Source organism: Pinus tabuliformis, chromosome 4_1 (assembly GCF_031772625.1).
Source record: "Pinus tabuliformis cultivar Carrire ecotype Pingquan chromosome 4_1, CPIR1, whole genome shotgun sequence".
Classification (NCBI taxonomy): Eukaryota; Viridiplantae; Streptophyta; class Pinopsida; order Pinales; family Pinaceae; genus Pinus; species Pinus tabuliformis.
Window position 1 is genome coordinate 956,188,716 of NC_142303.1, and position 14,065 is coordinate 956,202,780.

General features: G+C 37.2%; 1 protein-coding gene across 1 annotated transcript in view; it reads left to right on the plus strand.

Moving 5' to 3' along the window:
• Positions 1–154: 154 nt before the first annotated feature.
• The window catches only part of LOC149179329 (protein DETOXIFICATION 12-like), a 34,731-nt gene continuing 20,820 nt past the window's right edge, over positions 155–14,065 (plus strand). The window contains exons 1-2 of the mRNA XM_089420604.1: positions 155–266; positions 370–488. Coding sequence (XP_089276730.1) covers positions 200–266; positions 370–488 — 186 coding nt within the window. The 5' untranslated portion in view covers positions 155–199. The remainder of the gene's footprint in view (positions 267–369; positions 489–14,065) is intronic.

The following is a 14,065-nucleotide window of genomic DNA, read 5'->3' on the forward strand; positions in this document are numbered from 1 at the left end:
ACTATACTGGTTAAGAGATCGACATGTCACTTGCGGGACTTGAACTTGTGTGGGGAGGATAACAACACTCCTCTCAACCACCCAAGCTAGACCCAATTGACTGCCCATATATATAATATATGATACACATTATGAGATTTCATGTCTCCTTATCAGGCTGAAAATAGTTGTTCTTTATCATTTGATATTGACTACTGAAATGGATGTATCAATGTTGAGAGCTAATAGGTCAGCATTTATGGATGCCAACCAAGGCATTCTAGCAGGTAAATCACCTTTCTCGATGATTTCATCAGATATGGAAATGGTCTTGAATTGTATAGATAGATATGTATAGTCCTGTTTTCTATAACTTCAATACTTCTGCAGGTATTGCTAGAGGATGTGGATGGCAAACATTGGGTGCCTATGTAAATCTTGGGGCATACTATGTGGTCGGCATTCCTATAGCTGTCATTTTGGCTTTTCTACTGCACCTTGGTGGCAGGGTCAGTTACCCCTCTCTCATTAATTTTAAGTTGCTAAGTTTGTCCTTTCAATGGTAAGAGAAGAGTATAAATGGCACGTTTAGTCAAATTTCAACTCCATGCCCATTTCCCATTTGCTATAGCCCAGATATATAATGTTTTTCTTCCAAGTAACATATCCTAGGGAAGTCTTTCCCTCTTTCTGAAGATGGTACCCAGGGTATCCTAGATTCTTCAAGGCACGAGGCCAGGTTAACAACAGGGCTCAAAGATGTTACAAAACTATACTGGTTAAGAGATCGACATGTCACTTGCGGGACTTGAACTTGTGTGGGGAGGATAACAACACTCCTCTCAACCACCCAAGCTAGACCCAATTGACTGCCCATATATATAATATATGATACACTTTATGAGATTTCATGTCTCCTTATCAGGCTGAAAATAGTTGTTCTTTATCATTTGATATTGACTACTGAAATGGATGTATCAATGTTGAGAGCTAATAGGTCTGGATGCTTTTTCTTTTTTTTCATTTGAAAAGGGAAATAGGCACAAACGTGAGAAGTTAAGATGGCGATAAATCATCTGCTGACCCTCCATTAACAGTCAAAAATATCTATATCTGACTCCACCAATACATCTTTTCAGAGCTATGACTAATAACAGTACTAAAATAAGACCAGAACTACGGGCTAACAATACATAGATCCAGCATTATTAAAGATCTCAAAACCGATAAATATTAAAAAGCTAGTATCTATTTTGAGTAACGGTTCTGATAGCAATCGGAATCAACCATTTCATCAACGTTAGAAGGTCCTTTACAGAAACTAAACAGAAAACTCCAATCTGGGAGACCATTATACAACAAAACGCGTTCCAGAATAAGAGTCTCAAAAAGAGTTTAAATTGTTGAAAATCTGTAGGAGAAACTTCAAGTTTAAACATTCAGATTTTTTTTGCCTTTATCAAAAATCTGGATGTCATTTCCAACCTTCATATTCTGTAGTATATACCTCCTCCAACTGGTTCTTTGTCTAGGTTCTACTGACAGTGAGGGGAGGGTCCCCAACCTGTTTAGGTTGTTTCTCCTCCAAAATTGACTGTGCAGAATTCACCCTTGGTGAAATTGGTCATTCAACGTTGTCATAAATTAATTCATCTCAATTTTCTTTAATGTTCCAACCTAATCAAGCTTCAAGTTATTTCCATGCCAAAGTATTAGAACCATTCCAAAGTGCTGTTTTGAAGAGTCTTTAGATGCCAATCCTTGAAAAGCCAAGGCGTAACAATAAGTTTCTTAATCCATCTTCACCCAAATCCTTACCAATAAATACCTCTGTAAAAAAATTAATCATGAGTTCTAAGGCGAAGTTAGGAAGCTCTCTACTTTCCCTGAAGATGTAATCATTTCCTTTTTTCCACACTGTTCATAGCAAACATAAACTGAAGATTCATAGATAATGAACACTTTTCAGCTTTATTGTCCAATATCAAACCAGTGTATGTCACTTACAATTTTAAGAGAGATCAATTTCAAGAAATTAAGAAGATAATATCTTTCTCCAATATATCGCAGTAAAACAAAAGGACAGTCATAAGACAAATTGTGGAGAGAATCAGGATTCTCGTAAACATTACAGGGAGCAGATTTAATCCCCTTATACTCCAGGACTTGACTTTTTTATTATGAAGTTAAAAGAAAAGGAAAGAAAAAATTTCAGGTATGCTTGTCTTGGACTTCAAATGTTATAACAATATAAGCTAACTAAACAGTAATGAAAAGTATGGGCACATATTTAAATTGATCCCAACAGTAATGACAAGTAATGAGCTCATATTTCAGCTCATCATTTCTTCTATACTATTTATAATAAGGTATTTTCTATTTTAAGGGAAATGTGGTCGATCAGATGCTTAAAAACTAAAAGGATTATGATTCAATTTATGAAAAAGGTGTCTGATTCAAACAGTAGCGTTTTAAAAAAAAATATCCGATTATATTGTGCAGAAAAGTACATACCACATCAGTATGATTCAGATCCCTTAGGCCACACAAAAGAGATGATATCCAATTGCAATGTAAAATCTGCATCTCTTACATTTTTCCTAAAAATTCTAAGAGCTGGATTAGAGCTAGATCTAGGTCGTTGAGGGTAAGATCTAGTCTCTAGAATTTTTTTTTTTTGAAGGGCCAGCTATTGAAAAATTTGTAGTAAAATCGAAGATCTACAGCAAGAAAATTTTCTGGCGAGGGTTTTTGAAATTTTTTAGGGCCTTGAGGCCCAACGTCCTCCTCCGTGCTAGTCGTCCAGCCCGCCTTGCCTTTGCGTCAGCCTTTCTTCCCTTGTTGTGATGTTTTAAGGCCTTGGTAGGCCTGGCCGTGGCCTCTAAGCCACTCGGCCAACCCTTGATCTCTTGCTGCAGGCACTAGAGGGCCTCCCCCTGCCCTCGGCCCTCCTTCCAGCCTTCCGCTCAGCACTTTTTCTCCCCATCCAGCCTTTCGTCCCCCCTTTTCTCCCCTTATCCCTCCTCCGCAGCCTCTCCACCTTAGGCCACAACCTTCTTTGGCTTGCGGCAGCCTCCTAGAGGCTCCCTCTAGGATGTCGCAGGCCTTTAGGGCCTCAAAACCCGAAGCCTCAGCCCCACTAGGGCCTCTCAGCCCCTCCTTAGCCCAACGGCAGCCTTCCTAGGCTTGCCATCAGGCCTTTGTGGATTCTTGACCCTAGCCGTAGGTCTATTTTGCCCTGCTTTGCCTCCTAGCCCTCATTTAGCCCTCATTCATCTCTGTTGGTGATCTATAAATTTCTGAAGCTAATTCATTGGTGGGTTTTGCAGTTAAATTGGCAAAAAAAACTTGTGTTTACAGGTGGCATACCCATTGGAAATTTTGGAAGAAGTTGGGCAAGTTTTCTTCAAGGCCTAGAGGCCAAGAGTTTGATATCTAAACCCTATTTTCTCTCACTATTTGCTACAGCTCTCTGAATACATTCATAATAGTGGTGAAAAACACATATAAGTGGCAGAAAAATCACATCTAAGATATCTACCATATTGTCAAGTCATTTAAGTAATTTGGGCATTAATCCCTTGGCATAAATCTAGTTGTTTAATGACTATTATCTCTGCGTAAAAAGTGTGATCAGATCTGATATAATACTGAAAAATACATCATAAGAAGGTTGATTAGCTCATAGTTACATTTGGCAAGATATTGGGTACCTCATTGCTCATATTTGGCTCATACATGTTTGTCATTTTTTGGATCTAGAGTGATTTTACTTACTGCTGTCCTAAAAGGTTTAATAATTGTTCGTTTGAATGTGACTGGGACATAAGTGACTTAAGAAATTTCCTTGCTCATGCTCTATAAATCATAATTATCTTGCAAGTTAGTTTCTAATTGCTCCAAGCACACTAACGTTTGTGGTTTCATTGTGAGTTTTAGAAGTATATAAGATAATATCCAACTCACTCACATAAGCACTAAATCAAGAATCGAATATCATTGTGAATGGTAATCTCATATTGACATTAAGATCTCTAAGTGCTCTTTACTTGAAGTCTTTGAATTGGCATTGAAGTAACTTGTTTCTCTTATGCGGCAATCATCTTGGCAAATAAGTACTCCCATATGGTCATTCTTGCTTCACTACTGATATCCTTTTGTGAATGATAAATACACATTGGTATTGAGATTCCAAGTGTTTTAATCTAATCAAGCATATCTTGAATGATTGAGTATTACTGGCATTTATCTCTCTTGAAGTATCTTGGAAGCTTCTAATTGAAGTAAGAGCATTGATAATCTTGCGACAATAATCATTGGTATCTTGTTGAGCATTGGTTAAATTATTCTAAGTGCTTCAATTATCATTAAAGAAGTTATTACGGGATTTTTGCACATCCCCTAATTGTTGAATAATTGCATATTGTGGGTATCTATTGTATCTTATTGGCACTTGGTAACTTGGCACACTTTCTTGCGGTTAAGATTGTATTTCATTGATAAGTACTTAAACTTAAGATCAAATCATAAATAAGTGCTTAAGCAACTTAAACAATCTTACCTTAAGAATCACTCAATCTATTTTGCATTGCATTCTAAGTCTAGTTGCATTAATAATTTACCTCCAAGCATAAGCTTGGTTGATAGACATTTAAGGCCACCCCTTCTTAATTTAGCTTGAGGAACTTAGACTCTCTTTAGTGGTTAACATGGTGACCTTGCAGTCGTCAAAGCCATAGTCTTTGCAGCGCCGGAGGCATCGAGTGGTTGGAACATAGGGGGAAGTATTGTTAATCAAGTTTTTGCTTGCTTCTCGTTGGCTTCCATCCCACAACCTACTCTAGAGACTGGTTCCAAAACAGTTAAGAGAAAGGTTACACTTAGAATAGGCATTTAATTTAAAATCAACCCAGATTCTGCATTTCACCTAGCTTGTAGGATTTGCACTTCATATAGGATAGCTATTCATTCAAGCAACCATTGTCCATCTGGGTACTTGGCGTTTAATTGGTAATAAAAAAGAAGTTGACTCCATAAGGCACCGGTCTCATAATTCAATTTAATCTAATCTTCTAACCTTGCTAAAATTAACCAAGTAGCTAGGCCACTCAATCTTGTCTCCCAAACTTGTTGGTTCCCAACTTGTCCTTCATCTTCACATTTCCATAGGGACTATCCCCCATAATCTGTTGTTGGGAGACAACTAGAACGGAGAGGTCGAGGATCAAAGTGACAGCGCTCGCCTTGAATCGTTGTCGCAGTGCCTGTACAATCTGAGCAAAAACATTTTTTGGCGTCATTGTCACGGATAAGTTTATCTTGTTTCTGGTGCTTTAACGACAATCCTTCAATTTGAAATCCTTTATCTTTCCATCTTTTCATTTGAGCCGACAACGCCACAAAATTTTTTGGCGTCTTTGTTGGGGACCACTTTATTGGGCTTTGGCGTTGCAACATTTTTTCCTTCACATCATTTTCTCAATCCTTCAATCCTTTCTTTTGAGCCGACAACGCCACAACATTTTTTTGGCCTCGTTGTTGGGGATATCTTATTCTCGGCGCCTTAAAGACAATTTCTAAATCTTTTCATTTTTCATCTTCTCATCTTATCATTTTTTCTCTCATTAATCCTTTCATCCTTTCTATATGCACCTTTAGCACTTGGATATTTCGGTTGGTTTCCTGTTTGGGTGACAACTCCACTTATTCAACCATTCACAAGAGCTTACTCTAGAAGGAATCTTGGTAGCTTGGTTAACCTTGCTCCCGATCCTGAAAAGTTTCTAAGAGCTAGGTTAAATAAATTACACTTTAGAGAGCATTTAATTTTTCTCTGACAGGAAGCACTCCCTGATATCCATTTGCTTTTCATTAATCCCCTATATCAAGAAATCAGGGATTATTATAGGCCTTGCAACTTTACCAATGTTCAGGGATATCCTCACAATCTTCCAGACGAATCTACTATGAATAAGCTTCCAACTTTCCAGGGGAATAATGCCATCAACACTGAAGCTCACATAAAGAAGTTCAATACCTTTATACAGAGATTTGTTCAAGCAGTTGCATACAATCACGAGGATGTCAGAATGAAGTTATTTGTTCTCTCATTAGAAGATAATGCGCTGGACTAGTTTCATGATTAAGCAGATAATGCTTTTGACTCTTTGCAGGCCCTCACTGATGCATTTAAAGACAAATTTGGGGACAAAAGAGAAGGAAAATATTTGGTCAAAGAACTAAATTCCATTAAGAAAAGGGAAAATAAAACAAATTAGGAATCTAACCAAAGATTTAATGGTCTTCTTAAAGATATGACTCAAGGTTACAAGCCACCTAACAAGACAGTTTTAGAGTAATATCTCAAAGCATTTAATGTTGACACCCAATATGAGATTAGACGTGCCAAGCCTGTTATTCTAGCTGCTACTCATAATATTGTTGAAGAATTAGAGAAGGATTAAAAAGCTTCGGGTAAGTTAGAAATTCCTAGTTTTGATAGAGGTCCAATTAAATCTAAGGGAAAAGAAATTAAAGAAATGAGACTTGATTATGCTCGAGATATGAGTGCCATGCAATCTAGGATGGTTCCAATGGAACAAAATCAAGCCCATAATATGCAACCTAAAAATAAAAATAACAACAGAGGAAATAATGATCCATGATCAAGAAGAAATCCTCCTAGTAGTCAGAGGCCTCCTACTCTGCTTGAGTCTGCCAATGTCGTTGATCAGCCTATACCATTTTGCAAACCATGTGAAAGCTTCCACGAGGAAAGTGCATGTGCCCTTGCTAGAAAAATCTTGGTTGAAGCAGCTAATGAACAAATAAATAATATTGGTCAAAGTTCTTCCAAGGAAATTCGTTGCACAGATATGATTTCTTCATCCTTTGCCATCAATTACTTCACTGACGAAAAAGATCCTATCACGCAAATGTATGGTGAAAAGCCATCTCAAGAACAAATTCTAGAAATTGCTAAAAGTAAGGGTTACACTTATCAAAGGAAGGGTAAATAACAAATTCAAAGTAAACAAGTTGCATATAAGTCAAGATTAAAATTCGATTATGCGCTTGGATTAATAGTATTAAAATGTTTGTCTCAGTGCTTGAGCTTCTAAAGATTCCATCTCAGCAGGCATCATTCTTTAGGGCTTTGGGTATGGTTCGACAAGGTAATATCGATAACAGTCCTAAAGATGAAGAAATTAAGTTGAAAGATTCAAACTGCTACATGATCAATGAAGATCATCATCCTTTCTTCTTGACTTTGGATATTAATGATAGTCTGCTTCATAATCGCATGTTTGTTTTTGGTGCTTCAACAAATATTATGACTAAAAAGGTTATCGATCAGTTAAACTTAAGAATTTCTAGACCTTACCATAACATTTGCTCAATGGATTCTAGAAAGGTTGAGGTCCTTGGTGTGGTCAAAGATTTATAGGTCTCCTTAGTTGATTATCCATATAAGATCATCACCATGGATATAGCTATTATTGATGTGCCAGATGTATGGGGAATGCTCCTATCCAGGAAGTTTGCAGCTGACTTGGGTGGGTCTATTCAGATGGACTTATCATATGCCACTATTCTCGCTGCATCAGGTTGTATGGTCGGATTATACAGGGAAGTTGAAAGAAGATATCATGTTGAGTATCTAAAGAGACCAGAAAATGGTGAAGAAGTTAAGCCACAAGGTCATCCACCGCATTTGAGTCAGAGTTCATTCAACTAGTTAATCACTTCTTCTCGTCACATCTTCCATTCTATCTTCCGAGTAGAAAAATACTAAGATTTTTGTATGACAGAGATGTGTAGCACAGTGATCAGAATCTACATCAACTAAAAAGGGTCAAATTTCAGTAAGGGACAGTTGAAAAACAACCAATTGATCTGCCTATATGCAAACAGATGTTCGAGATTGTGCCACATAGATGGCATTTGATGCCATAGGGAAACCTTTGTATAGTATCTCTAACCCTACTCCTTTTTATTTATGTCATTAGCTAGTTTCTTTTTATGCACTTATGTTTTATGTTTCAATTTGTTAGAGTAGATTTTTTCTATTCCAACAAATATTCTTTGTATACATGATGATTTCGATTTTGAATGGATATTTATTTGATGGATTTCTGTTTCTTGGATACAGGATTATGGGATTCTCACATTGCTCCATTGAAGCAATGTGTCCCCATATGGAACGAGATGTTGCACCCATTTTTTCAACATTTCAAGGAAGCCGGATCCGAGGGCTTGAAGGAATTTTTCCAAAGTCAGAATCATCAACCAGCAGTCTGTTATGTGTCATTATAAACCCATTCTGCAAAATTATAATGTAAATGATGCTAGTACGATCGTTTTATTATGTAACAACCTAGGTAAGCCTATCATTTTGGCAACAAATTTCATAGGAGGAGGTTTTTCGTCTCGCTGATTAACCTGTGTTTATAAACACGATTGATTAGCAAAGTTTTTCCCTTCAACCTCACCCCAAAGCTAGAGTGGAATTTATTGTTGAAGTCTTAGGTGAGTCTTAGTGTTTTGGTCGAGTCTTTTGTTAAAGTGGTTAGGGAATAATTTAAGCTAATTGGCTAAATTATTTTATTACAAATCATTTGGTCTACTAAATCATATTGTGTCGCAGAATTGAATAACTATTTGAGAGTATATAATGAACGGGTGCTCCTCTTCTGAGGGCTGTATTTGTAAATCTTTTGTAAAAAATATTTTGGTGCATGGTTCCTCATACTTAGACACCATGGCTAAAATATTAGAAGGTGGAAAAATAATTAATCCCCTCATAAGTCAATTAATTTTTCTAGCAAAACAAAATAAAATCCTAGGCCAGAAAATTAATTAATTAGAGTAAAAAATTAAAATGTTAGAGAAATTAAATTCTCCAAGTGGAAAAATTTGTGGGTCTAAAAGAAATTAATTTTTGGAGGTCCTCCACCAAAGGAATATTGGAAATTTCAAGAAAAAATGGACTCTTAGAATTTTTTAGTAAATTAGCTCAAAATAATTATTTTTGAGCTAATAAAAAACGCTTTTAATGAGAAATTTAAAAATTCCTCAAAAATAATTATTTTCGACGATGGAGGTTGAAAGTTGATCAAGGATTTATCGACAGTCGAGATTATTTCGACGGGGATCAAGCCAACTAGCCATTATTTTCTACTTGGAGGAATTTCTCTATAACTAGAAGGCATTTTGCTTCTATTTTTAATCTTGATCTTGACTTCTGATCTGATGTAACTTTGTAAAAGTTGGTGTAAAGTCATTGTTCTACTGGAAACGTTTTGATTATCATAATAAAAGACTTTGGGGTGCAATTCATGGTGTCTTCGTCTCACTGATTTGTGGTACGTGTTGGGTATGTGCATTCCTATATTGTGCTTCAAATTTTAATTAAATCGTTATTTCTTTTGTAGATGATATGAACATTTTATCAGTAAGTTTTGGGCTTATCTTAGTTGATCTAATTCATTGTATATTCTAACGGTTTCTTTTTGAGAAAATATATAGAGTTTGCAGGTTCCTCGGCCCTTGGGCTCCAAGTTCACATACTGTGGGCACAGGCTGACCATGTTTGGATTCTGAATATTTTATGTGATTTTCTAACTTTGCTAAGGCTGTGCTTTAAGATTTATTTTTCAAAATGCATCTAGCCATTATCAAGGTCCATAAAAATTCTATTCTTCAAAAATATTTTTAAGCATTGTACACTTGTATATTTTGTATAATAATTTTTTTTAGATTTTATTTTATTTTCCAACCCTTGTTTTGCAGTTGGAGTTTGGGTTTTTTTGAATTTTTGTATATATTTGGGTTTTGGGCACTTGTAAATTCATTTTTGCAAGTAAGATTCAAGGAAATTTGTTAGATTAGAGTTAGAACTAGGCCCTTAAGGGTAAGATCTAGTCTCTAGATTTTTTTTTGTAGGGCCAACCATTGAAAAATTTGCAGTAAAATCGAAGATCTGAAACAAGAAAAAATTGTGGCAAGCGTTTTTGAAATTTTTTAGGGCCTTGAAACCGAACATCCTCCTCCAAGCTATCCGTCCAGCCCTCCTTGCTTCTGCTTCATCCTTTCTCCCCTTGTCGTGGTGTTTTTAGGCCTTGGTAGGTCTGGTCGTGGCCTCTAGGCCACTCGACCTTCCCTTGATCTCTTGTCGCAGGCCCTATAGGGCCTCCCCCTGCCCTTGGCCCTCCTTCCAGCCTTCCGCTCAGCCTTTTCCTCCTCGGTCCCTCCTCTTCCTCTTCGTCCAACCTTTTGTCCCCCCCCCTTCCTCCCTTTTGTATATATTTGGGTTTTGGGCACTTGTAAATTCATTTTTGCAAGTAAGATTCAAGGAAATTTGTTAGATTAGAGTTAGAACTAGGCCCTTAAGGGTAAGATCTAGTCTCTAGATTTTTTTTTGTAGGGCCAGGCATTGAAAAATTTGCAGTAAAATCGAAGATCTGAAACAAGAAAAAATTGTGGCAAGCGTTTTTGAAATTTTTTAGGGCCTTGAAACCGAACATCCTCCTCCAAGCTATCCGTCCAGCCCTCCTTGCTTCTGCTTCATCCTTTCTCCCCTTGTCGTGGTGTTTTTAGGCCTTGGTAGGTCTGGTCGTGGCCTCTAGGCCACTCGACCTTCCCTTGATCTCTTGTCGCAGGCCCTAGAGGGCCTCCCCCTGCCCTTGGCCCTCCTTCCAGCCTTCCGCTCAGCGTTTTCCTCCTCGGTCCCTCCTCTTCCTCTTCGTCCAACCTTTTGTCCCCCCCCCCCTTCCTCCCTTTATCCCTCCTCCGCAACGTCTCCTCCTTAGGCCGCAGCCTTCTTTGGCTTGCCACAGCCTCCTAGAGGCTCCCTCTAGGGTGTCACAGGACTTTAGGGCCTCAAAACCCTAGGCCACAACCCCTCTACGGCCTCTCGGTCCCTCCTTAGCCCAACGACAACCTTCCTAGGCTTGTCATGAGGCCTTTGTGGCTTCTTGACCCTAGCCGCAGGCCTATTTGGCCCTGCTTTGCCTCCTTCTAGCCCTCATTTGCCCTGCATTCATCGCTGTTGGTGATCATCAAATTTGTGAAGCTAATTCATTGGTTGGTTTTATAGAGAAATTGGCAAAAAACTTGTGTTTTCAAGGGGCGTACCCATTGGAAAATTTTGGGAGAGGTTGGGCAAGTTTTCTTCAAGGCCTAGAGGCCAAGGGTTTGATCTCTAAACCATATTTTCTCTCACTGTTTTCTACAGCTCTCTAAATGCGTTCTTAACATTGGTGAAAAACACATATAAGTGGCAGAAAAATCACATCTAAGATATCTAGCATATTGTCAAGTCATTTAAGCAATTTGGGCATTAATCTCGACATAAATCTAGTTGTTTAAAACTTCAATGACAGTTATCTCTGCATAAAATGTGTGATCAGATCTGATATAATACTGAAAAATACATAATAAGAAGCTTGATTAGCTCATAGTTACATTTGGCAAGATATTGGGTACCTCATTGCTCATATTTGGCTCATATATGCTTGCCATTTTTTGGATCTAGAGTGATTTTACTTACTGCTGTCTTAAAAGGTTTAATAATTGCTCATTTGAATGTGATTGGGACGTAAGTGACTGAAGAAATTTCCTTGCTCATGCTCTATAAATCATAATTGTCTTGCAAGTTGTTTTCGGATTGCTCCAAGCACACTTAATGTTTGTGGTTTCATTGTGAGTTTTAGAAGTCTATAAGATTACATCTAACTCACATAAGCACTAAATCAAGAATTGAATATCATTGTGAATGGTAATCTCATATTGACATTAAGATCTAAGTGCTCTTTACTTTAAGTATTTCAATTGGCATTGAAGTAACTTGTGACAATCTAATTGGAAAATAAGTACTCTCATATGGTCATTCTTGCTTAACTACTAATATCCATTTTTGAATGATAAATACACATTGGTATTGAGATTCTAAGTGTTTTGATCTAATCAAGGATATCTTGAATGATTTGAGTATTATTAGCATTTATCTCTCTTGAAGTATCTTATAAGCTTCTAATTGAAGTAAAAGCATTGATAATCTTGTGACAATAATCATTGGTATATTGTTAAGCATTGGTTAAATTATTCTAAGTGCTCCAATTATCATTGAATAAGTCATTACAGTATTTTGGCACATCCTGTAATTGTTGAATAATTGCATATTGTGGGTATCTACTATATTTTATTGGCACTTGGTAACTTGACACACTTTCTTGTGGTTAAAATTGTAATTCATTGATAAGTACTTAAACTTAAGATCAAATCATAAATAAGTGCTTAAGCAACTTAAACAATCTTACCTTAAGAATCACTCGGTCTATCTTGCATTGCATTCTAAGTCTAGTTGCATTAATAATTTACCTCCAAGCATTAACTTTGTTGGTAAACATTTAAGGTCACCATTTCTCAATTTAGCTTGAGGAACTTAGACCCTCTTTAGTGGTTAACATGGTGACCTTGCAGTGATCAAGTCCACAGTTTCTGTAGCATCGAAGGCATCGGGTGGTTCGAACACAGGGGGAGGTACTGTTAATCAAGTCTTTGTTTGCTTCCCATTGGCTTCCATCCCACAACCTACTTACACTTAGAATAGGAATTTAACTTAAAATCAACCCAGATTCTACGTTTCACCTAGCTTGTAGGATTTTCACTTTATATAGGATAGTTACTCATTCAAACAGCGATTATCCATCTGGATACTTAGTGTTTAATTGGTAATAAGCAAGAAGTTGACTTCGTAAAACACTGGTCTCATAATTCAATCTAATATAATCTTCTAATCTTGCTAAAATCAACCAAGTAGCTAGGCCACTCAATCGTGTCTCCCGGACTTGTTCGTTGCCATCTTGTCCTTCATCTTCACATTTCCATAGGGACTACCCCCCATAGCATGTTGTTGGAAGACAGGTAGAATGGAGAGGTTGGGGATCAGAGTGATAGCCCCCGCCCTAAGTCGTTGTTGCAGTGCTTGCACAATCTGAGCGACAACAAGAGAATTTCCCAAGCTCCCTCAAGCCAAAAGATGACTTTATTAGAGTTGTGTTACAATGAAGAGAATCCTCTCAAAAGCTGCCAAATGAATGAAGGGGAGACTTTACAAAAGTGTGACTTATAAGAGCTAAATATCCTCCTTAGACAAAGTAAAACTTAAGAACCACAATTACAAATTAAACATATTCAAATCTGAAAATATAAGAGACTGTTCTTGTAGCAACAAATTAGCCTCAAAGAGTGGAAAATTGCATTTGGACAAGGGAGGATGAGCCTCCTAAACCCAAGGCCTAGTCAAGAATGATGCTACCCTCAAATGCAACTCGCCCTTGCATAAGAAATGGTCTTAGTGACCACAACCTCCTCAAAACTCAGTCCCAAACATGTGCCAAAGGTCCTGCAAACAACTTGTTAGATGTTTCAAGTGAGAACTCCCTCAAGCTGCCACAAAAATGAGTTAGCAGACACTTCAAACAATGGCTGCAAGACAAGTCAAATATTAGTGGAAAATCAACAAAATGAAATGTATATATACAATTTAATTGACAAGGGCTAAGCTAAAGAGTGTGAGCAAACTCTCATCTTTGCTTAGCCATCATCAAGCTCTTAAATAGCAAATTTGAAACAATGAAGCACAAGATTTAAGAAAAATGATTCAAATTTGAAAATAACTTGGTTTGTATACAAGTTATGGCTAGCACCCTTGCAATTCAATGTGTTAGATTATACTATTAGGCTCAAAAAACAAATGGGAGTTCCTTCAATAGCATATCAAGAGTAGGTTGGTCTCCCCAAAGACTTCCCCTCATGCTTGATCTTTGATCCAACTAGGAATTTCCTTTCTACGGAATTCAAAGGATTAGCTCCACATATAGATTTAAAAATATGCAATGAAAAAGAGGCCTAGAGATTTATGTGAAATTGTAAAGTTTTGTAGATGTTCTATGCTAAGAGCAATTTCACTTTTCTCACAGCAATCATACAAGTAGATAAGCAAAATGCAGATAGAACATATAAGCAGATCTTACAGAAGACAAATCAGTAACAAGAAAAATGAATGTGTTCGTTTCGGCGG